Source organism: Megascapheus bottae, chromosome 16 (genome assembly GCF_031878675.1).
Source record: "Megascapheus bottae isolate mThoBot1 chromosome 16, mThoBot2.hap1, whole genome shotgun sequence".
In the NCBI taxonomy this organism is placed as follows: domain Eukaryota; kingdom Metazoa; phylum Chordata; class Mammalia; order Rodentia; family Geomyidae; genus Megascapheus; species Megascapheus bottae.
Window position 1 is genome coordinate 12033870 of NC_143524.1, and position 23283 is coordinate 12057152.

A 23283-nucleotide genomic window follows, 5' to 3' on the forward strand; every position below is an offset into this window, starting at 1 on the left:
TGAATATTGGGATACCTGTTTTGTATATAAAATTCTTTTGTTACTTGCTTAGAGTAAATTTATGCAAATAAATAAGGTTATCAACTAGCAAAGCTTTTGTCATAACTGACTTGTAAGTTCTCTAGACTGGGATGTAGTTGACTAGGCTACAGATTGGAGCCCTTAAGAAATCTGCCAGTCTTTGCTTGGGCGTTGGTGGGTTACAGTGTGATCCTAAGCTTGTCAGGAGGCTGAGATCTGAGGATATTGGTTCAAAGCCAGCCTGGACAGGAAAGGCCTTGAGATTCTTAACCACCAAGAGGCCAGAAGTGGAGTTGTAATTCAAGCGGTAACGCAGAAGAGCCTGAGTTCAAGCCCCAGGACCATCACAAGTGGGGCGGGGGACGACTGCCAGTTTCATTGATAGGTCAAGTGTCCTTAGGACTTGAGGTGCCAAAATTTTTCGATAGAGGGTAATCTATCCTGACTAGTTGGATGGAGAGAAATATAAGGTAAAGAGAGGTTAAATGAGATAATTACCTATGGCCCAAAAACTGGGGGCCTTGTCATCTGGGTTCTGAGGATCACAGTTCCAAGTTAACCCCAGCGTGCTTTTCCTCCAATTAGCCTACAGAAGGCCCGAAGGTAGTGGTGTGTGGCTCGAGCCAAGCCTTGAGCGCACACATACACAAGCTAACAACCCGAAAACCGCTTTAGAGATCCAAGACTCCCAACGCCACTGCCTAATCTACATTTCCAGTTGGGTGCTTGCCGTAATCGTAAACCACTTCCGGATGCCGGTCCCAGCCCCGGGGGGCGGAGCTTGGCTGTAGGGCAGCCCCGCCCCTCCACTTCCGGCTCCTGGTTGCCAGGATACTCAGGCCGGCACCAAACCCATGTAGGTGAGTTGGACTGGCGGGGCTCCGCGTCTGGTACCCGGCGGGCCCTCCACCTTGCCAGCCACACCCTTTCACGCCCCGCACCCCAGGCTCCTGCTTGCCCGGGCCTCGCCTGGCTCCGCGGGGTCGGACGAGGTAGCTCAGAGCTTCCTTCCCTGTCCAGGGCCACCTTGGTACCCCTGACCTCCTCAGCGTCTTCGAGGCCTCTTCACTCCCATTTCTTCCCCGTTTTGGGGGGTGTGGGGCATCTTCTGGGAGAGAACGAAGCATGGGGCCGGCCCGGGGCAGGCTGGGCAGGAAGACCAGCGGTGCCCTCTGACCCCTCAGGTGCGCCGCCTGCCTCCCCCGCTGCATGCCGGGAACACACCGTGAGCCCCGGGGTGCTTGAATCGGGTGGGTGGGCTTTCCCGAGGCCGGGGAGGAGCGGGAGGGAAGGGAGCGGATCTGCACTCGTGCGTGGTGACTAACCTGTAGCTTCTCGCCCATGCGCCCAGGTGGAAACCCAGACCGACCCTCCCCGCAGGGTACCATGCAGCAGTAACATGTTCCCAGCGCTGGAAACGGACCTAAAGCAGGAGGTGGGTGCGCCCTGGCCCAGGCCTCCGAAGCCCTCAGGTACACTGTCCTAGACCAGAATCCAGCATCATAGCCCGGCCGCCGGTGGCCTGTAATCCTAGCTACTCAGGAGGCTGAGATCGGAGGATTGTGGTTCAAAGCCAGCCCAGGCTCTAAAGTCCTTGAGATTCTTATCTCCAATTAACCACCAGAAAACTGGAAGTGGTGCAGTAGCTCAAGTACTAGAGTACTAGCCTTGAGCTGAAGAGCTCAGGAACAGCACCCAGGCCCAGAGTTCAAGTCCACAACCGAAGAAAAAAAAAAAGAATTCAGCATCATTTGAAAGGACTGTTGTGACTTAGATGACCTTTTCTTTAACAGATTCATCCTGATCCCTATGAGGACTTCATGTGCCGTCACCTGCAATATTATGGCTATTTTAAAGGTAAAAACTCAGTCTACTTTTTTCCTTTTAACTTTTCTTTCATTTTTTAGCTTGAACATAGAGCCTCTTGCTCTCATTTGGCTTTTTCATTTAAGGCTGGCACTCTTGAACAGTACCTCCATTTCCTGTTGTTGTTGTTGTTTGGTTTGTTTTGCTGGTTAGTTGAAGATAGTCTTCCAGATTTGACTGCAGGGCTGCTTCCAATCACCATCCCCAAATTTCAGCCTTCTAGGGGCCAAGAGTTTGATCTACTGGTAAAGTGCTTACCTAGCATGCACAAAGACCTGCGTTCAATTCTTCAGTATCACATACATAGAAAAGGCTGGAAGTGGTGCTGTGGCTCAAGTGCTAGAGCGCCAGCCTTGAGAAAACCCCAGGACTGGCAAAAAAGAAAAAAAAAGAAAAAAGAGCCTTCTAACTAGCTGGGATTACAGATACCAGCCACTGGTGCCTAACACACACTTACTAGATGACATGAAAATAGCTTTTTTGTTTGCTCCTTTTTGAAGAGCAGGACTTCAAGCCCCAAGACTGGCAAAGAAAAAAAAAAATTTCTTGTGAAATTTATGTATAGATCCAATGCAATCCCAATATTTTTTTTCATGTTTTAATTTTCTAACTTTAGAAGACTGAACCAGGGAGCACAATAATGTTTGGATTTAAAAAATTAAGTCAACCATGGTGGTACATTAATTTCTTATTTTTTATACTGATTTACAGAAATAAGATTGGGGTTTTTTGATTGTTTGGTGTGTGTGTGTGTGTGTGTGTGTGTGTGTGTGTGTATTTTAAAACAAGGTTTCACTTTGTAGTTCAGGATGTTCTGGAACTTGCTATGTAGTCCTATTTGGCCTTAAGTTCAGTATCCTCCTGCCTTTATTTTATTTTTTGTAGTATTGGCAATGAGGACAGAGCTTGTATGCTAGGCAAGCCCTCTACCATTACCGTAGAACCCCAGCCCCAGCCCTTGGCGTTTGGGTTTTTTTTTTTTTTTTTTTTTTTTTTTTTGCCTTTTGTTTGGTTTTGCCAGTCCTTGGGCTTGAACTTAGCACCTGGGCATTGTCCTTGAACTTTCTCAAGGCTAGTGCTCTACTGCTTGAGCCACAACACCCCTCTAGCTTTTTCTGGGTATATGGTACCAAGGAATAGAACCCAGGGCTTCGCCTATGCTAGGCAAGCACGCTAACACTAGGCCACACTCCCATCTGCCTTTGGCTATTTGAAATGGGATCTTGCTATGTACTTGAAGTCAACCTCAAACTCAAGATCCTGTTGCTTCCACCTACTGATTGCCATCGTGCCCAACTTAGTATTAATTCTAGACCTTGAGACTCTTATCTCCAATTAACCACAGAAAAGCCTGAAGTGGAGCTGTGGCCCAAATGATAGAGCACTGAAGGGAAAAGTCAGGCAAGAGTACAAGGCACTTAGTACTAGCTTAAAAAAAAAAAAATGAACAGCCAGGAGTTTGGCCTAATAGTAGTGCTTGCCTAGCATGCATGAAGACCCAGGTTCCATTCCTGTGGTGGTGGGCTCAAGTGGTAGAGCCTAATGCTCAAGCCCTGGGTTCAAGCCTCAGGACTGACAAGAGAAAAAAAAATTGAAATGAGGCTTCAGGGTGGGCTCAAATGGTAGAGCCTAAGTATGAAGCCTGGTATCAAAATGTACTCTCTGCTAGAATAATTAGAAATGGGAATTAGCCTAGCATATTGGAAGAGCCTGAGGCCAAAAGATCATGAGTTCAAACCAACCTGGGTTACGTAACAACGGCATCTTGGTTTTGCAACAAGATTCTTCCTCAGAAAAGACAGGCAAAGGACAGGCGACAGTGGCTCACACCTGTAATCATAGCTACTCCGGAGGCTAAGATCTGAGGCAAAGCCAGCCCAGGCATGAAAGTCCAATTAATCACCAGAAAACCAGAAGTAGCACTTTGGCTCAAGTGGTGGGATGCTAGCCTTGAGCTGAAGAGCTCAGGGACAACACCCAGGCCCAAAGTTCAAGCCCCATGACCAACAACAATAACAAAAAGAGATGGGGGGGGAGAAAAGGGAGGGGGAGGATAAGAAGAGCAGAAGGAAAATAGGGAAAGGGGATTGAAAGGGGGGGGAAGGAAATGAAGAGGGAGAGCGAGAGAAGAAAATTGGTCTGTCTTCATTATAAAGTCCTGTGGTGGTTTGTGATGAAAGCAGTTGTAGTTGTACTGATGGTTTTGGTATTAAAACTTCGATGTTAGAGTCAATCTGCCAGCAAGTTTAATGAAACCATTTCTGCTTAGCTCAGAAAAACGGTTTACCAAACTCTACAACACATCAGCCTGTTTGGAAGAGTAACCCTCGGTACCTATTAACTGGCTCTTCAGCAGAAAGAGATGACTTGATACCAGAAGCCCTGCAGAAGGAGAAGTTTCTATGTGAGTAATAATCAGTCTGTATGATCCCTAGAATCTTATGCACATAACAACTCCCCCAGGAATTCAGAAGATGGTGTCTGATGGCAGAGAAGCCAGGGAGCACCTTGGCCTTTTATTTTTTCCCCCAGAAATGTTCTCTCTAGATCTATTTTATAGCTCATAATTTTAAATTCAAATATTGTACTCTCTTGATTTTATTCCTCAAGACTTTTGCCAACTTATTCTGTAGCTTATACAGAATTTTAACATTTTATGTTATGAATTATAAAGAAATAAGGAGAAATGTATCATAGCATTAGTTGTTATAGGTGAGCAATAAAGTTTCAAAGGAAGAAACATTGTTCATACATTTCCTCTTCCCACTGGCAGATTCATTTAGGCTGAATTCACCACTTCTTCGAAGCAGACAACTTCTTTGTGATGAGTTGGGTGACGTCAACCCACGTCTTCAAGAACCCCGAGAGCTTTTTTCTCTCTTCTCTACCAGAGGTCCACTACAGGCTCCAAGATGGCCAGTAGAATGTGAGGTCATCAAAGAAACCATTCGTCATATTGGTAAAGTGACTAGTGCCTCATGTTGTTAATATTTTTCCCAGCTTTATTACAAGGCCTTAGGATTTAAAGTCTGCATGCTAAATAAAGTATAAGGCAGGAGAGTCAACATCTTTCACCCTGAGATGATGAAAGTGATAAACTAAAGCCAGGTATGGTGGCTCAAGGCTGACAGCCTTAGTACTTGGGAAGCGGAGGTTAGGGGATCATGATTCCTGATCAGTGCATTCACAAGAATTCACAAGTCTCCATCTCAGTCAGTGTCATGAGCTATTGGTTCTGGCTTTTGTGTATGCTTTTTTGTTATTTGGTTTTGTTTTTTGTTTTTTTTACCAGTCCTAGGGCTTGAACTCAGGGCCTGAGCACTAGCCTTGGGGCTTTCTCAAAGCTAGTGCTCTACTACTTGAGCCATAGCACCACTTCTGGCCTTTTCTATGTATGTGATAACCGAGGAATCGAACGCAGGTCTTCATGCACACTAGGCAAGCACACTAGGCAAGCACTCTACCACTAGGTTCCTCCCCCCCCCCCCCCCCGGTTTTTTTTTTTTTTATCATGAGGCTTAAGCTCTGGGCTTGGGCATTGACACTGAGCTCTTCAGATCAAAGCTAGTGCTCTACCATGATGGCTACTTTGAACTGCAATCCTCAGATCTCAGCCTCTTGAGTAGCTAGGATTATATATGCATGAGCCACCAGCAACCAGCTTGTGTATGCTTTTTAAGTCTCTAGCCTTTATGGAAAAAAAGCTAATTAATTTACAAATAAGCTGCTAGGCAGCTTGGTTTGAGAATTTCGCATAATTCAACCAACTCAACTATTTTGAACAGTTATTATAATTTTGTGTCAATTGTTACAGTTGCTTTTGTATTATTTCTTAATTAGTACTTTTTAAAATGTTTTCTTTCAGAATGGGTTCCACCTCAACCAGAGTATTTCTATCAACCTACAGGAAATGAAAAGATACCAGAAGTTGTAGGAGAAGAGAAAGGCATAGTTGTCTATCAGTTAGATTCAGGTATTATCCTTATATTGGACAATGAATAATTAACCATTATAAAGTTATAATAAATCTATTTTAATATTAATAGTGATTTATCAATCCATGATTTAATAATAAATAGTCTATCCTAGTTCATCATGAATGAGACCTCAGATAGTCACAACCCATCAGGCTAAAAATTTCTATGTATTTAAAATGATATTTTTCATAATAGTTCTAAGTCCCTTTTAGAGCTTCTCTCATTATTCCTCTTCGTGGAAAAAAGGTATTAAATCAGCCAGGCACCAGTGGTTCATGCCTATAATTCTAGCTACTCAAGAGGCTGAGATCTGAGGATTGCAGTTCAAAGCCAGCCCAGGCACAAAAATCAACGAGACTCTTATCTCCATTTAACCATCAAAAAACCCAAAGTGGCACTGTGGCTTAAAGTAGTAGAGTGGTAGTTTTGACCTGAAAAGCTCAGGGACAATTCCCAGGCCCAGAGTTCAAGCCCCACAACTGACAAAAAAAAAAAAGTATTGAATCATCTTTGAGGAGTTTACTCTTTTCTCCACCTCTTCATGTTCATTAGTGAGTTGTCTCAAAAAGCAGTAAATTAAACTCAACACTAATAGAATGAAAGAAATACTGATAAAGAATAGAAATAAAGGCCGGGAGTTTGGCCTAGATTGGCCTAATGATAGAGTGGTTGCCTAAGCATGCACCAAGACTGGGGTTTGATTTCTTGGTAACACATAAATAGAAAAGAGCTGGAAGGGGACCGGGAGTTTGGCCTAGTGGTAGAGTGCTTGCCTAGCATGCACTAAGACCCAGGTTTGATTCCTCAGTACCACATACATAGAAAAAAGCCAGAAGGAGTGCTGAGGCTCAAGTGGTAGTGCTCTAGCCTTGAGAAAGTCCAAGGACAGTGCTCAGGCCCTGAGCTCAAGCCCAAGACTGACAAAAAAAAAAAAAAAGAAATTAAAAAAGTTGAGTGTGTTTGATTGATCGTTTGATCTAACTACATTGTATTTATGTATGGAAATGTCATGCAATGAAGCCTCCTCTTTATATAACTAATATCAGAAGAAGGAGAAGAAGAAGAAAAAGAAGGAGAAGGAGAAGGAGGAAGAGAAGAAGGTGGAGGAGGAGGAGGAAGAGCAGCAGCAGCGACAGCAACAACAGCAAAAAAAATCAGCAAAATAGAAAATCAACCCAGCAGCTGGATCATCTTTGGTATCATCAACAAAATTAGCAAAACTTGATCAAAATCTGGAAGAAAGACATAACTACCAAACCAATTGCGGATAATACTATTAACATATGCATGCAGACAAGTCAAAACAAATTAGAAACAAATTACACAAACTGACCCACAACATTCATTCAAGTTCTAGGAAATAGAACATCACCGTCTCTAAAGATGGAAAGAAAACTTTCCTCTTTCTTTGTAGCCAGATATCACCAAAAACATGCAGACCAATATTCCTCATAAATGCATAAATCCTCTCAACAGAGGAGTATCATATCCAATCCAGAAATGAGCATAAAGGAGATTATGTCGCAACCAGGTGGGATTTGTAACTGGAATGCAAAGTTGGTTTAACATCTGAAAAATAATTATGAAATATAACATTTTTTGCAGTACAACATTTTAATATAATCTCAAGAACAAGCCAGGCTTCGGTGGCTCAGGCCTGTAATCCTAGCTACTCAGGAGGCTGAGATCTGAGGACTGCAATTCAAAGACAGCCAGGGCACTAAAGTCTGGTGGTCCAATTAACCACCAGAAAACAGGAAGTGGTGCTATGGCTCAAGGGGTAGGAGTGGTAGTCTTGAGCTGAAGAGCTCAGAGAACTAACAAAAAAACAAAAGACACAAAAAAAAGAGCAAAAACCATACAACACAGAAATGGGTCTGATTGCAGAGCAAGAGCTCCAGAAATTTGTCTCGAGTGAAACAACCCTTAAGCTGGCAGAAGCTCACAGGATCAACCTTTCAGACCCCTGCTGTTTTATTACAAACAGAAACTTAATAAAGAACAAGCTGGAAAGTATGGCATTTTCATGCTCTATATATGGGGAGTAGAGAAGATGGATCACATCCTCAAAACTCCATGTCATGAGTTGTTTTTTGTTTGTTTTGTTTATTTACCTGTCTCCCAACTCCTTGAGGAACCAGAGCAAAGGCTGACATTTGTTTCTCTCTCCTCAGACTGGAACAGTCTTTTGTTGTTTTATTTTTTATGGTGGCATCTGTCAGGAAAAAAAAGAAGACAAAACATTGCACATAGCCAACTTGGGGCAATGGATGGAAAACAGGGCAGTCAGCAGACCAGCACAAATGCTAGGAAAGAAAAAATATAGAAAATCCTCAGGGAAAGCCAGGCATGGTGGCTTACACCTATAATCCTAGTTACTCAGGAGATTGAAATCTGAGGATTGCAGTTCAAAGCCAGCCACAACACTAAAGTCCATGAGACACTTATCTCCAATTAATCACTAGAAAAGAAGTGGGGCTGTGGCTCAGAGGTAGAGTGGTAGCCTTGAGCTGAAGAGCTCAGGGATAGCACCCAGGCCCAGAGTTTAAGCCCCTCAACTGACCAAAAAAAAAAAAAAAGAGAAAAGAAAATTCTCAGGGAAAGGAAGACCCAGAAATGCTGCCATGTATTTCAGACAGGACAGCTGACATGGCCATGACTGAGCCCGAGTTCAGAACATATCTGCACGAGCCTAGGTTTCCACTTTTGTCGAGGCTTCAGCTTCATGCAACTGAGGAGGTGAAAGCTGTGTTTGAATTTTTATAGCCTGGCTTAGTATTAAGGAGTGCCCCTTCTTTCCTTCTTTCTTTCTTTCCTTCTTTCCTTCCTCCTTTCCCCCACCTCTTCTTGTTTATGGAAACCTTTCTCAGCTCATTAGCTGGCCACTGATACAGTGAAAGACAGAGTTCACATATGACACTGATGAAAAGCTGAACTGTGTATGGTAGTGCATGGCTGTAGTCCAGCACAGTGAGTGGAGACTGAAGCAGGGATATGTATGGTGCCAGGACAGCTTGTGCTACCATAATAAAATCAAAATCCTATCTCAAGAACAAAACCAAGGCTATTGGCAAGACGCAAGTGGTATAGTGCCAGCTTAGTGAGTTCCAAAAGCGAGAACCTGGACAAAGTATTTGAATATTTTGACTTCTGAACATATGAAAATGTTCAACACCATTAGTCATTAGAGAAATGCAAATTTGATGCCTGGAGATTGGCCTAGTGATAGAGTACATACCTAGCATGCATGAAGACATGGGTTCCATTCCTCGGTATGACATACATAGAAAGAAGCAGGAAGTGGTGTTGTGGCTCAAGTGGTAGAGCTCTAGACTTGAGAAAACCCCAGAACAGTACTCATGCCCTAAGTTCAAGTCCCAGGGCTGGCAAAAATAAAAAAATAAAATAAAGAGAAAGAAAGAAATACAAATTCCCCTATATAACATAAGCCAATTTAAAAAAGAAAGAAATGCAAACCAAAAACCTCAAGAGACTTACCACTCACAAGGAAAAGTGTTAAGAAAAAATAGTAGGGGTGTGAGAAGTAATGCACCTACTACCTGATGAATGTAACTGTAACCCCTCTACACATTATCCCAACAATAAAAAAAATGAAAATTTTTGAGGGCAAAAAAAGGAAAAATAGGGGCCGGGAGTTTGGCCTAGTGCTTAAAGTGCTTGCCTAGCATGCATGAAGACCCGGGTTCGATTCCTCGGTACCACATACATAGAAAAAAGCCGGAAGTGGTGCTGAGGCTCAAGTGGTAGAGCTCTAACCTTGAGAAAGTCCAAGGACAGTGCTCAGGCCCTGAGCTCAAGCCCATGACTGGCCCAAAAAAAAAAAAAAAGGAAAAATAGTGGGGGGCGCAAATGAGGTACAGTGGGCCTAGGTGAGGTCCCCACCTTCTTTCTTTTCCTTTTCCTTTTTTTTTTTTTTTTTTTTTTTTGTTTCTGTTCTTGCTTTTGTTGGTTAGTTGTGGGACTTAAGCTCTGGGCCTGGGCATTGTCCTGAGCTCTTCATCTCAAGGCTATCACTCTACCACATGAGCCACAACGCCACTTCCAGTTTTCTGGTGGTTAACTGGAGATAAGAGTCTCACGGACTTTATGCCTGGGCTGGCTTTGAACCATAATCCTCATAGACTAGATGAACTGCAGGACAAACTGGAGAATGTATCGGACAATGCAGCTGCTTTTAGCAATGGATCCAAACAACTTTGAAAGCAAATGTGATGGCGTGGCTGCAATATAAAAGGCATCGTGCTGGTATCCTTTTGTTAGTGATTATCACTTATACTTGTGAAATACTGTACTTGAGTTGATGACAGATATCCTCAGTAAACAAGATCTTGTACAACAATAAGAGACTGCTGCATAATTTAAATGAAATCTAAGTATATAACTTTCAAATCTTTTTCCAGAAACAAAGAGGCAAGTATCCCTTCAAATTGCAGCATTGAGAATGTCCAATTATCTCTTCCCTTCTAACAAAATGTGTTTTGAATAATTATGTTTAAAGCACAGATAACAATATTGCTGCATTCTAAAGATCTAATGAGAAGCTAGATAGTTGCCACTTTATTCTTTGTATATATAATTAAACATTGGTGACAGTATTTCATACTAGTGTGTTAGTGCTATAATGACTTGAATTATTGAATCAAGGTGAGGCCACACTGGGGTCAGAAATCCTGTATTGATACCAAAATATGATTTTAGAAATGATGCATAACCATTCCATCAGCAGTTGCAAGACTATCATTCTTTTCCTATTGAAATTGCTTTGTAAGCATTTTCCATATGAATATAGTTGTAACAAAAGCTAAATGTTGTAAATGTTTCTTTCTTCTGCTATAACTAAAAACATTCTTGTTGGAAGTAGAGCAGTGGCTCAAGGGTGAGGATAGTGGCCTTGAGCTGAGAGCTCAGGGACAGCACCCAGACACCATAACTGACAAAAAAAAAAAAAAAAAAAGCCGGGCTCGGTGGCTCACGCCTCTAATCCTAACTACTCAAGAGGCTGAAATCTGAGGACCAAGGTTCAAAGCCAGCCCAGGCACAAAATGACCCAAGATTCTTATCTCCAATTAACCTCTAGAAAACAGGAAGTGGGGCTTGGCTCAATGGTAGGGTGGTAGCCTTGAGTTGAAGAGCTCAGGGACTGTGCCAAGGCTGAGTTCAAGCCCCATGACCCACCAAAAAAAAAAAAAAATCCTGTAAACCTATTTTTAACTGTATAAGGGGATAATTCTTGATATTTGAATTATAGAAATGGGAAATTTAAACAACGTGAAAATAGTATGGTATCCTAAAACTGGAGGAAATGAAGTTATTGGAGAATGTTTAACAAAAAAAAAAAAAGATAGTAGCTAGGTGCCTACTGGCTCACACCTATACTCCTAGCAACCCAGGGGGTTGAGATTCAAAGCGAGCCTACACAGGAAAGCCCAGGGAATACTTATCTCCAAGTAACCACCAAAAAGCCAGAAGTGAAGGTATGGTTCAAGCTTAACCTTGTGCAAAAACGTTCAAGCACATGCCTATGTTCTGAAGTCAAACACACAGGAAAGAAAAGGAAAGAAAAAAGAAGTATTGGGAGATAATAACTAGCATGTCAGACAAGAGAAAGAGAAAGCATAGTGCTAGAAAGCAGTGAAGCTTCTCCAGGAGGGGTGAATAGTTTGAATAGTAGTAGAACAAGCAAGTTTCATAATATGATGGACATGTGTTAAAAGAGGCGGGTTTGAAAAGCTGCCCCAAGGGTGCCCTATCTCATCGGCAAAAGTCTTCTGATGTTCCTTGTATAGACACTGGGGCACTGGAGCTTTTAAAAAGATTACCTATACCAGCAGGGCACTGGTGGCTCACGCCTGTAATCCTAGAGTGCTAGCCTTGAGCTGAAGAGCTCAGGAACCATGCCCAGGCCCAGAGTTCAAGCCCTATGACTGCCCACAGAAGAAAAGTTATCTACACCAGGGGCTGGAAGTGTAGCCTAGTGGTAGAGTGTAGCCTAGCCTGCATGAAGGAAGCCCTGAGTTCCATTCCTATGTACCACATAGACAGAAAAAGCCTGAAGTTGTACTGTGGCTCAAGTGGCAGAGCACTAGCCTTGAGAAAAATGTGTCCAAGGACAGTGCCCAGACCCTGAGTTCAAGCCCCAGGACTGGCAAAAAAAAAAAAAAAAAAAAAAAGGAAAGAAAAAGTTACTACACCAGCCATGTGTAGTAGCATGCATCTGTAATCCAGCAACTTCAGAAACAGAAGAAGAATAACAATTTGGCAGTCAGCCTGGTAAACCCAGTGAGACCCTGGCTTGAAAAGGAAAAGAACAGGCCTGGGAGCATAATGTAGTGGTAGAGTGCTTGCTTAGCATGCATGAAGCCGTATTTTCTGTTCCTCGGTATCTCATAAGTGGTGCTGTGGCTCAAGTGGGAGCAGAGCATGAACCTTGAGCAAAAAGTGTCCAAGGCTGTGAGTTCAAGCCCCAGAACTGACAAAAAAAAAAAAAAATAAGCGTCTCTACACTAGGACATGCTATATTGAAGAAACAGGAAGCAAGAAAAATTCCTAGTTGTTGGATTTGAACAAGAGTCTCACAGTTGCCTGACTTGTTTGTTTGTTGGACATTACCACTTGAGCCATGTTTCCAGCTCAGCTTTTTGCCAGTTATTTTTGGAGGAATCTCCTGCCTTAGCTGACTTCAAATCAAGATCCTCCAGATTTCAGTATCATTAGCAGCTAGGATGACAGGTATAAAACCACTGTTGCCCAGGAAAAAAAAAAAAATCAGTTTCAAGATCAACCTCATAATTATCAGAAGATAGTCTTTTTTTTAATTAGAAGAGGACTATGTGCCAGTTTTAAACAGTAGAAATAGAATATGTGAGTTTTAAAGAAGCTACTGGAAAAAACAGAAAGAGGAGAGGAAAAGTGCATACTTTTATACATTCCTGCAGCTGTTAGTGTTAAATGAGTTGGCTTTACCAGGAGGCCCTGAATTGTATGCACTCCACTCAACTACCTGATTATGAGCTATCATTATGTTAATCACATGAAAAACTAAAAGCAGAGAAATGGAATACAGTGAAGCAATTGACAATCTACCTACCACCACCTATAGACTGTTAGGGGAGTCTAAGAAACACTAGGTAAAAGATGCTTGTAAGTGAACATCAGAGAATGTCATAGTCCTGGCGCTTCAGAGTCTGAGGTAGGAGTTAAAGGCCAGCCTGGGCTACATTGCAAGAGCCACCACACACACACACACACACACACACACACACACACACACACACACACACACACACACACACACACGAGACTAGACTTCTGACATGGCAGTTCTTGTGAACTGCCCTAGTTGTAGTATCGCACAGCTTCAATGGTGACATTGATCTTGTCTGTGGAGTCATCAAGTAGAAATTTTCTAGGGGCCAGGAGTGTAACCTAGTGCTAGAGTTCCTGCCTAGCATCAATGAAAACCCTGGGTTCAATTCCTTGGTACCACATACATAGAAAAAGCCAGAAGTGGTGCTGTAGCTCAAGTGGTAAAGCACTAGCTTTGAGAAAGCCTAAGAACAGTGCCCAGGCCCTGAGTTCAAGCCCAAGACTGACCAAAAAAAAAAGAAAGAAAGAAAGAATTTTCTAAAAAATGGAAGAAACAGAAGACAGACCGTCACGGGAAGACCCCCAGCTGGATGTGGAGGCTCACACCTCTAATCCTAGCTACTCGGGAGGCTGAGATCTTCAGCAATCCTAGCTACTCAGAAGGCTGGGATCTGAAGATCGTGCTTCAAAGCTAGCCAGGGCACTAAAGACTCATTATCTCCAATTAACCACTAGAAAACCAGAAGTGGTACTGTGGCTCAAGGGGTAAGGCGGTATCCTTGAACTGAAGAGCTCAGGGACAATACCCAGGCTCAGAGTTCAAGCTCCACAACTGACTCAAAACGAAACAAATATACAGGGCAAAAAAGAAATAAATTTTGTTTTTTGAAAAGTGTTATTGTGAGCTATAAATTGGATTGTCCTAAGTCTTCCTTTGAGCTATGTAATAAAATCTTGCCATTTCTATATTAATGACAACTGGTTTCTGTTCTGCATGGTGCAGTTCCATGAAGAGCCTGAACCACTGTGCCCCAGCTTTTAGTTGGGCTGTCTGTGTCCTTAGATCTGCAGAATGTCTGTCTTGTGCCAGTATCTAGGACCTGAACTCTGGTCCTGGGTGCTGTTCCTTAGCTTATTCCATTCAAGGCTGGCACAGCTCCACTTCCAGCTATTGGTAGATAAGAGTCTCACACACAGCCGGGTGTGGTGGCTCACGCCTGTAATCCTAGGTACTCAGGAGGCTGAGATCTGAAGATCAAGGTTCAAAGCCAGCCTGGGCACAAAAGGACCCGAGGCTCTCATCTCCAAGTGGGGCTTGCTTGGCTCAAGGAGTGGATGGTAGTCTTGAGCTAAAGAGCTCAGGGACAAGACCCAAGCCCAGGAGGGTGGTAGCCTTGAGCTGAAGAACTCAGTGACAGCGCCCAGGCGAGTTCAAGCACCATGACCTACACACATACACACACACACACACACACACACACACACACACACACACACACAAAAAAAAGTCACACACTTTACTACTTAGGCTGGCTTCAAACCTTGAATTAAACCTCAGATACTAACCTCCTGAGTAGCTAGGATTTACAAGCTTCAGCCACAAGTGCCCAGCTAAGAATCATAGCATTTTATTTTCACTCATAGCCATACTATTTCATTCCTTTTAAGCAAATATACTCAACTTGTATTTTTATTTTATTTTAATCAGGACTGGTATGTACAAAAATTATACAGCATACTTTTATTATTATTAGCATACTTTCATATTTCCCCTTTTACTTTACAAAAAAATCAGAACAGCTGCTGGTAGCTATAATCCTAGCTACTCAAGAGGTTGAGATCTGAGAATTGAGGTTCAAAGGCAGCCTGGACAGGAAAATCCAGGAGACTCCAAATAACCACCACCAGAAAAGCAAAAATGGAGCTGTGGCTCAAGTGGTAGAGCACTAGCCTTATGCACAAAAACTCAGGCCCTGAGTTCAAGCCCTGTGATTGACAAAAATAATAAATAAAAAATCAATGAGAAGGTTGAGTGGGGCTACACAAGATGGGGGAGAAAGATGGGAGGCATTGGACAAGATACCTTCTTTGTACAAGGTAATTTTTAAAAATCATTTGATTCCATTCTATTTCAACCAATATTGTGTGTCAAAATCCTTTTAAATTAGTTTTTAAGTGGGAACCTAGGATGCAAAGGGAAGCTATGAAACAAAAGGAAATATCTTAAATCACCTAAGTAAAACAATGCATTGTGGAACATTAAAGTCCTCGATAAGAAAAATTGAAAATGTGGGCTGGATTGAGTGGCATGTGCTTGTAATTCCAGCTATTTGAAATGTGGAGCTGAAGGGAATTACAGTTCAGACAAGCCTGGGCCAAGTCAGCACAGCACGGGATGGATGGCACACATATATATATAGTCCTAGCTATGGGAGGCCCAGGTAGGAAGATTGCCATCAGAGGCTGGCAAAGACAATGGCTCAAGTGGTAGATTGCTTGTAGCGAGGTAATGACCCTGAGGTCAAAAAATTTAAGATTTGATTGTTTCAACTTAGAATTATATTAATGGGGCAGAGATGCTTAGTCAGCAAAATAGATGAATTCTGAGTGGAAGCTGGCCTAAAGCTGTCTGTCTCCTCTATAGTGCTCACTGAAGACGCCTATTTTACCAGCTCCAGAGTGGGAGGCAAGCGAGGAAGCATCCCACAGCTTGCTGTCACCTTACAGGGGCCACAGGATAACACCCTGCTGTTTGAGTCCAGATTTGAGAGTGGGAACCTGCAGAAAGCCATCAGAGTGTGAGTAATTAGAAACTTCCCAAAGGAATGGCCTGGAGCTGGGCAAGGACTTTGGCCTAGTGGTAGAGTGCTTGCCTAGCATGCACGAAGACCCGGTTCAATTCCTTGGTACCACATACATAGAAAAAAACTGGAAGTGGTGCTGAGGCTCAAGTGGTAGAGCTCTAGCCTTGAGAAGTCTAAGGACAGTGCTCAGGCCCTGAGTTCAAGCCCAGGACTGGCAAAAAAAAAAAAAAAGGAATGGCCTGGAGCTGCAGACAGGGATCTTCTGGAAGGATTTCTGGAAGAGGGAGGGTTTGCCAACAAAAGAATCCATAAAACAAGAGCAGAGGGTGGAGAAGGTTGAAAAATTAGGACTTGGGTTTTTTCCCCCCTGGAATGAAACATTACATATATATATTGTTTCTTCCACCTACAAGAGGAAAGTGAGCACTTAAAATTCGTAGTTGTAAAGCTGGAAACTGGTGGCTCACACCTATAACCCTGTAATTTGGAGCTAACCCAGACAGATAAATTTGAGAAAACTCCAGAAGCCAGAATGGAAGCATGACTAAAGCGGTAGAGTTCCAGCTATGAGTGAAAAAGGCAAGCAAGAGTATGCGGCCCAGAGCTGAGAGTGTGGCCTAGTGGTAGAGTGCCTGCTTAGCATGCATGAAGCCCTGGAATCAATGCCCCAGTACCATATGTGCAGCAAAAGCTAATAGTGGTGCTATGGTTCAAGTGCTAGAGTGCTGGCCTTGAGAAAGCCCAAGGACAGTGGTAGGGCCCTGAGTTCAATTCCCAGGACTGGCAGCAAAAAAAAAAAAAAAGAGGCCTGGAATTCAAATACCACTACTGGCACACACACACACACACACACACACACACACACACCCTCACACACAATCACAATAAATTCATTAAAAAAAAGTAGGCTGGGTACTGATGGCTCATGCCTGTAATCCTAGCTACTTAGGAGGCAGAAATCTGGAGTTCAAAGCCAGCCTGGGCAGGAAAAAATAAATAAGTAAAACTGCTTAACGTAAATGTTCTATAATCATGCCTCTCAGCTGCATTAATTGTTAATAATTTAGCATAAATGCCTTAATTTGTTTCTGTGTGTTTTTTGTAACATATGCAATATACATATATATATGTATTTTTTTTTCAGTTCTGGGGCTTGAATTTAGGCCTGGGCACTGTCCCTGGGCTTTTTTCTAAAGACTAGCACTCTACCACTTGAGCCACAGTCCCACTTTTAGCTTTTTGGTGGTTAATTGGAGATTATATGTCACTAATTTTTCTGCTCAGGCTGGCTTTGAACCTCGATTCTCAGATCTCAGCCTTCTGAGTAGCTAGGAGTACAGGCATGAGCCCCAAGCACCTGACTAGAAATTATATACAATAAAAACTTACATAGTGAAGCCAAGCACCGATGGCTCACATCTCTATTCCTAGCTACTCAGGAGACTGAGATCTTAGGATCAAAGTTCAAAAGGCAGGAAAATTTGTTGGACTCAAGTGATGAAGTGCCAGCCTTGAGGAAAAAACTAAGGGACAATGCCAAAGCCTTGAATTCAATCCCCGATGCTGGCACACAAAAGAGTATTGCATAATGGCATAAATGATTTTTGCATATTTTTTCAACTTGACAAATTTTAGTTTTCTCTGGCAGTACCTCAGATCTGCCTCTTTATGTTTAGTACTGCAAGCCAAGCCAGATGCTCTGATACACACACACACACACACACACACACACACACACACACACACACACACACACACACACACACGTCGTTCCAGCTATTCCAGGCTAGGGCAAGAGGACCAGGAACTGAGGGCCAGCTGGGGCATCCTCATGATCAAATACTTGATGACCAGAGATAAAAAGGACAGGTTTGGGGGAGGGGGACCCATAGTAATCTCTAGGATGGGCAGACAGCAGCCAACAGAGGGCGCTGTTCACTGTGTATCAGAGAAATCACTCTGGTGGTTAGAAACTTGTCAGTGGGCCAGGCACTAGTGGCTCACACACTTAATCCTAGCTACTCAGGAGGCTGAGATCTAAGGATCATGGTCCAAAGCCAGCCCAGGCATGAAAGTCCATGAGACTCCTATCTCCAGTTAACCACCAGAAAACCAGAAGTGGTGCTGTGGCTCAAGTGGTAGAGTGATAGTCTTGGGCTGAAGAGCTTAGGGACAGCATCCAGGTGCAGAGATCAAGCCCACGACCAATAAAAAGAAAGAAACAAGAAAGAAAGCAAGGAAAGAAAGAAGCTTGTTAGTGGATCATCCGGAAAGATGTGAAAAAGCTATGAGAACTTTTACACATCCCATCCCCAGAGAGTATTGTTTGTTTTGGTTGGTTTAGGTGTTTAGGGCTTTGTCTTTCTTTCTTTCCTTCCTTCCTTCCTTCCTTCCTTCCTTCCTTCCTTCCTTCCTTCCTTTCTTTCTTTCTTTCTTTCTTTCTTTCTTTGTTTCTTTCTTCCTTTCTTTTTTTTTGCCAGTCCTGGGCTTGAGCTCAGAACCTGAGCACTGTCATTGGACTTTCTCAAGGCTAGAGCTCTACCACTTGAGCCTCAGCACCACTTCTGGCTTTTTTCTAAGTATGTGGTACCGAGGAATCGAACTCGGGTTTCGTGCATGCTAAGCAAGCACTCTACCACTAGGCCGAACTCCCGGCCCGGGGCTTTGGCTTTCTTATTTATTTATTTTTACCTGTCCTGGGGCTTGAACTCATGGCCTGGGCATTGTCCCTGAGCATCTTTTGCTTAAGACTTGACTTTTTCTGTTCATGTGGTACTGAGGACTGGAACCCAGGACCTCATACATGCTAGGCAAGCACTCTACCACTAAGCCACCTTCCAGCCCCATCCCATAATCTATTTTTTTCTTTCTTTTTTTTGCCGGTCCAGGGACATGAACTCAGGGCCTAGGCACTGTCCTTGGACACATTTTACTCAAGCTAGAGATCTACCACTTAAGCCACAGCTCCACTTCTGGTTTTTTCCATTATGTGGTACCCAGAAATCGAACCCAGGGCTTCGTGCATGCTAGGTGATCACTCCACCACTAGGCTACACTCCTGGCACCCCATAATCTATTTTTATGAAAGAAAATAATATTTTCCCAGATTTCTTTATTTTTATTTTTATATATTTATCTTGGTCATAGGACTTGAACTCTGGGCCTGGGTGCTATCCCTGAGCTCTTCAGCTCAAGCCTACCACCCTACCTTGGAGCCACAGCACCACTTCCTGTTTTCTAGTAGATAATTGGATATAAGAGTCTCGAAGTCTTTAGTTCCTGGGCTGGCTTTGAACCATGATCCTCAGATCTCTGCCTCCTGAGTAGCTAGGATTACAAGTGTGAGCCACTGTGCCCAGCTCCCAGATTTATCTTTGAAGTGTGTAATGAGGCTACAATAATGTCCTTCTCTCTCCTCCAATTTAGGGGCCTCTACGAGTATGAGCTTACTTTGAGAACAGACCTGTACACGAACAAACACACCCAATGGTTTTATTTTCGAGTTCAGAACACTAGAAAAGATGTCACCTACCGCTTCACCATCGTCAACTTGCTGAAACCCAAGAGCCTATATGCCATAGGGATGAAGCCACTCATGTACTCCCAGTTGGACGCCAAGACACACAGCATCGGGTGGAGGCGAGAAGGAAGTGAAATCAAGTACTACAAGAGCAACGTAGATGATGGGCAACAGCCCTTCTACTGCCTCACCTGGACCATCCAGTTTCCACATGACCACGACACTTGCTTCCTTGCACACTTTTACCCATACACTTACACTGATCTGCAGTGCCATCTCCTGGCGATTGCGAACAACCCAGTCCAGTCTCAGTTCTGCAAGCTCCGGGCTTTATGCCGGAGCCTGGCAGGGAACACGGTCTACTTACTCACCATCACCAATCCGTCCAAGACCCCTCAAGAAGCGGCCGCCAAGAAAGCCGTGGTCTTGAGCGCCAGAGTCCACCCTGGGGAAAGCAATAGCTCATGGATTATGAAAGGCTTCCTGGACTTCATCCTCAGCAATTCTCCAGATGCACAGATCCTCAGGGATATCTTTGTCTTCAAGGTGGTTCCCATGTTAAATCCGGACGGAGTGATCGTGGGGAATTACCGGTGCTCACTGGCTGGCAGGGACTTGAACCGGCATTATAAGACCATTCTGAAGGAGTCCTTCCCTTGCATTTGGTACACCAAGAACATGATCAAAAGGTGAGACTTCTTAGCTCTCGATAGTTCGATCAATGTGTATATGCTAGCGCCAGACACCACTGTCTGCTGGGGAGGGGTTCTCTTGTGCTGGATGCCAACAGTTACACAGTTACAGTCACAGAAAGTCTTTACCATGCTCTTTGCAGGAAAATGGATTTGTGGGGTTGCATACTTTTTTTTTTTTTGCCAGTCCTGGGGTTTGAACTGGGGGACCTGAACACTGTCCTTGGGCTTTCTCAAGGCTAGAGCTCTACCACTTGAGCCACAGCACCATTTCTGGCTTTTTCTATGTATATATGGTACCAAGGAATTGAACCCCAGTCTTTGTGCATGCTAGATAAGCATTCTACCACTAGGCCAAACTTCCGGCCCTGGGGTTGCATACTTTTAAATTTCCCATTGGGTCTTTGGAACGTTGAACATGCAGCATTTCCGTTAATTGGGTTTTGTTTTTGTTTTTGTTTTTGCATGTAAGGATTGGGCTCCAATTCAGGGCCTAGGGACTATTTAGTTTTTTTCTGCTCAAGGCTGGAAGTCTACCACTTGCACCACAGCCTCACTTTCCACTTATATGGTGTTTAATTAGAGACAGGAGTCTCATGGGCTTGCCTGCCACGCTGGCTTTAAATCCTCAGATCTCAGCCTCCTGAGTAGCTAGGGTTGCAGGCATGAGCCACTGGAACCCAGCTAGTACTTTTGTTTAAGCTTGTGTAAAAGCAGCTGATGGCTATAAAGTGACAACACCCACCTCAGAGGAGCTTTCCTTCCAGGCAACTTGCCTTTTTTTTTTTTTTTTTTTGCCAGTCCTAGGCTTGAGCTCAGGGCCTGAGCACTGTCCTTGGACTTTCTCAAGGCCAGAGCTCTACCACTTGAGCCTCAGCACCACTTCCGGCTTTTTTCTATGTAGATGGTACCGAGGAATCGAACCCAGGTCTTCATGCATGTTAGGCAAGCACTTTAACCACTAAGCCAAACTCCCTGCCCGCAACTTGCCTTCTAACCACACTTGTGTGAATGGATACCAGGAGACTTAGGCAGAGAACTGATAGTAACCTCACGTGTTTGTTTGCCTTATGTCCTGAGACCTGGTTTTACTGCTGGCTGATTCTATGACATTTAATGTCCGTGAACCTCATCTTTCTTCCTGTAGAATGATGATACTCCTGCCTTGGGTGGGATTCTGAGGGTGAAATGAGATCATCTGGGTCCCCTGTTTAGCCCAGTGTCCAGCCCCTGGCACGTGGGAAGCACTGTCACTCTTCCCCCTCATCCTGCCATCATGATCATGGAGAAGGTGAGCATGCCTAGAAGTTGGACGAGGCATCCTCGTGACCAGAAATGAAGAGCTGAGCCTTGAAAGAACTGGTCCCCAAAAGTCTGGAACCAACACTTCCTGTGGCTTTTTCTGTCCCACACCCACAGCTTCTCTGCCTGTCTCCTTCATCGTGGTGGGCTTTCAATAGATTTTCTCTGCTTTCTTGTGAAAGTTTACAGAGGCCTACACACCACTACTTCTCACATCAGAACTTTTCCATTTCAAGTCCCTGTGACGGGCAGGGGTCAGGGATGCTGACGGCATGTTTGGCAGTGGTGGGGGATGGGGTAGGATCCATGGAAACCCATTAGGGTAGAGAGGGTCTTTAGGAGGGAAAGTACCAGACAGAAGAGAATGGGATGATTCTGGAGTATTTGCATGTTTACCCCCTCAACAGACTTATGGAAGAAAGAGAGGTTCTCTTGTACTGTGATTTCCATGGACACAGCCGCAAGAATAATATCTTCTTGTATGGCTGCAACAACAAGGACCACAGGCATTGGCTTCATGAGCGTGTGTTCCCACTGATGTTAAGCAAAAACATACCAGATAAGGTAAGCAAATACAGTGATTGCCTGTCCTCTGACTGAGGGACAAGGGAACACACCACTGCCTAGATGTTATTTTTTTAATATTTTTTATTGTAATTAATAAAAGGGTTACATGATATTTGTCAGATAGAAGGTGCATTAATTCACATATATTGATACCCTTTCACATGTCTTGGTCCCCATTACCCTCCCCCCCACCCTAGATGTTATTTTTTATGTGGCATTTTTAATCTCTATTATCTTTGGTTGATGGTGGTCATGGGGCTTGAACTCTGGGCCTGGGCACTGTTCCCAAGCTCTTCAGCTCAAGACTAGCACTCTACCACTTAGAGTCACAGTGCCACTTCCGGTTTCTGATGGTAAATTGGAGATAAGACGAGGCTAGCTTGGAACCTTGAGCCTCAGATCTCAGCCTCCTGAATAGCTAGGATTATAGGCATGAGCCACCGGCATCCAGCTCTCTTTATTATCTTTGGTTAATCCCAGCCACCTAGATGTCAAGAATTTAGAAAAGTATGGCTTTAAGGATTTTTTTCTAGGGTGAGGAGTGTAACCTAGTGGTAAAGTGCTTGCCTAACATTCATGAAGCCCTGGGTTTGATTCCTTAGTACCACATACACAGGAAAAATAAAATACAAAAAACAGAAGTGGTGCTGTAGCTCAAGTGGTAGTCTGCTAACCTTAAAAATGCTCAAGGACAGTGCCCAGGCCCTGAATTCAAGCCCCAGGTCTGGGAAAAAAAAGATATTTTTTTTTTCTATCAAAGCAGGTGGCAGTGGCTCACACCTGTAATCCTATTCAGGAGACAGAAATCTTAGGATCACAGTTCAAAGCCAGCCCAGGCAGAAAAGTCCCTGTGAAAATTTAACTACTCAAAAAAAAAACCAAACCAAACAAACATAAACCCACTGCAAATGAAGCTGTAGCTCAGTTGTAGAATGCTAGCTTTAGCAAAAGAGCTCAGGGACAGGACCCAGGCTCTGAGGTCAGGCCCTATGATCAACATCAGCTAAATGGACAGATATACAAAATGTAGACTATCCACTGGATGAAATTATGTTCACAATAAATAGAAGATTCAAGTGCTGAAATGCCAGGATACAGATGAACCTTGAACACACTAAATGAAAGAAGCCAAACACAAGAGGCCACACATTGTGTAATTTCAGTATAAACAATGATCAGGCCTGGGGCTCAGGGTTGTGGTGCTAGCTATACAGAAGGCTGAGATCTGAGGATTGCAGTCCAAAGCCAGCCCCAGCAGAACTGTCCCTGAGACTCTTACCTCCAATTAACCACCAGAAAACTGGAAGGGAAGTTGTGGCTCAAACTGGTAGAGCACTAGCCTTAAGCAAAAGAACTCAGAGACAGCACCCAGGCCCTGAGTCCAAGACCCAGGACCAACCAAACAACAACAACAACACTAGATAGAG

At 43.7% G+C, this 23283-nt stretch overlaps 1 protein-coding gene across 1 annotated transcript in view; it reads left to right on the forward strand.

Moving 5' to 3' along the window:
- The first annotated feature begins 822 nt into the window (after positions 1-822).
- Positions 823-23283, forward strand: part of Agbl2 (AGBL carboxypeptidase 2) — a 35804-nt gene continuing 13343 nt past the window's right edge. The window contains exons 1-9 of the mRNA XM_090347697.1: positions 823-881; positions 1385-1456; positions 1815-1878; positions 4157-4291; positions 4613-4846; positions 5753-5860; positions 15616-15769; positions 19202-19984; positions 21697-21853. Of these exons, the coding sequence (XP_090203823.1) occupies positions 1421-1456; positions 1815-1878; positions 4157-4291; positions 4613-4846; positions 5753-5860; positions 15616-15769; positions 19202-19984; positions 21697-21853 (1671 nt within the window). The 5' untranslated portion in view covers positions 823-881; positions 1385-1420. The remainder of the gene's footprint in view (positions 882-1384; positions 1457-1814; positions 1879-4156; positions 4292-4612; positions 4847-5752; positions 5861-15615; positions 15770-19201; positions 19985-21696; positions 21854-23283) is intronic.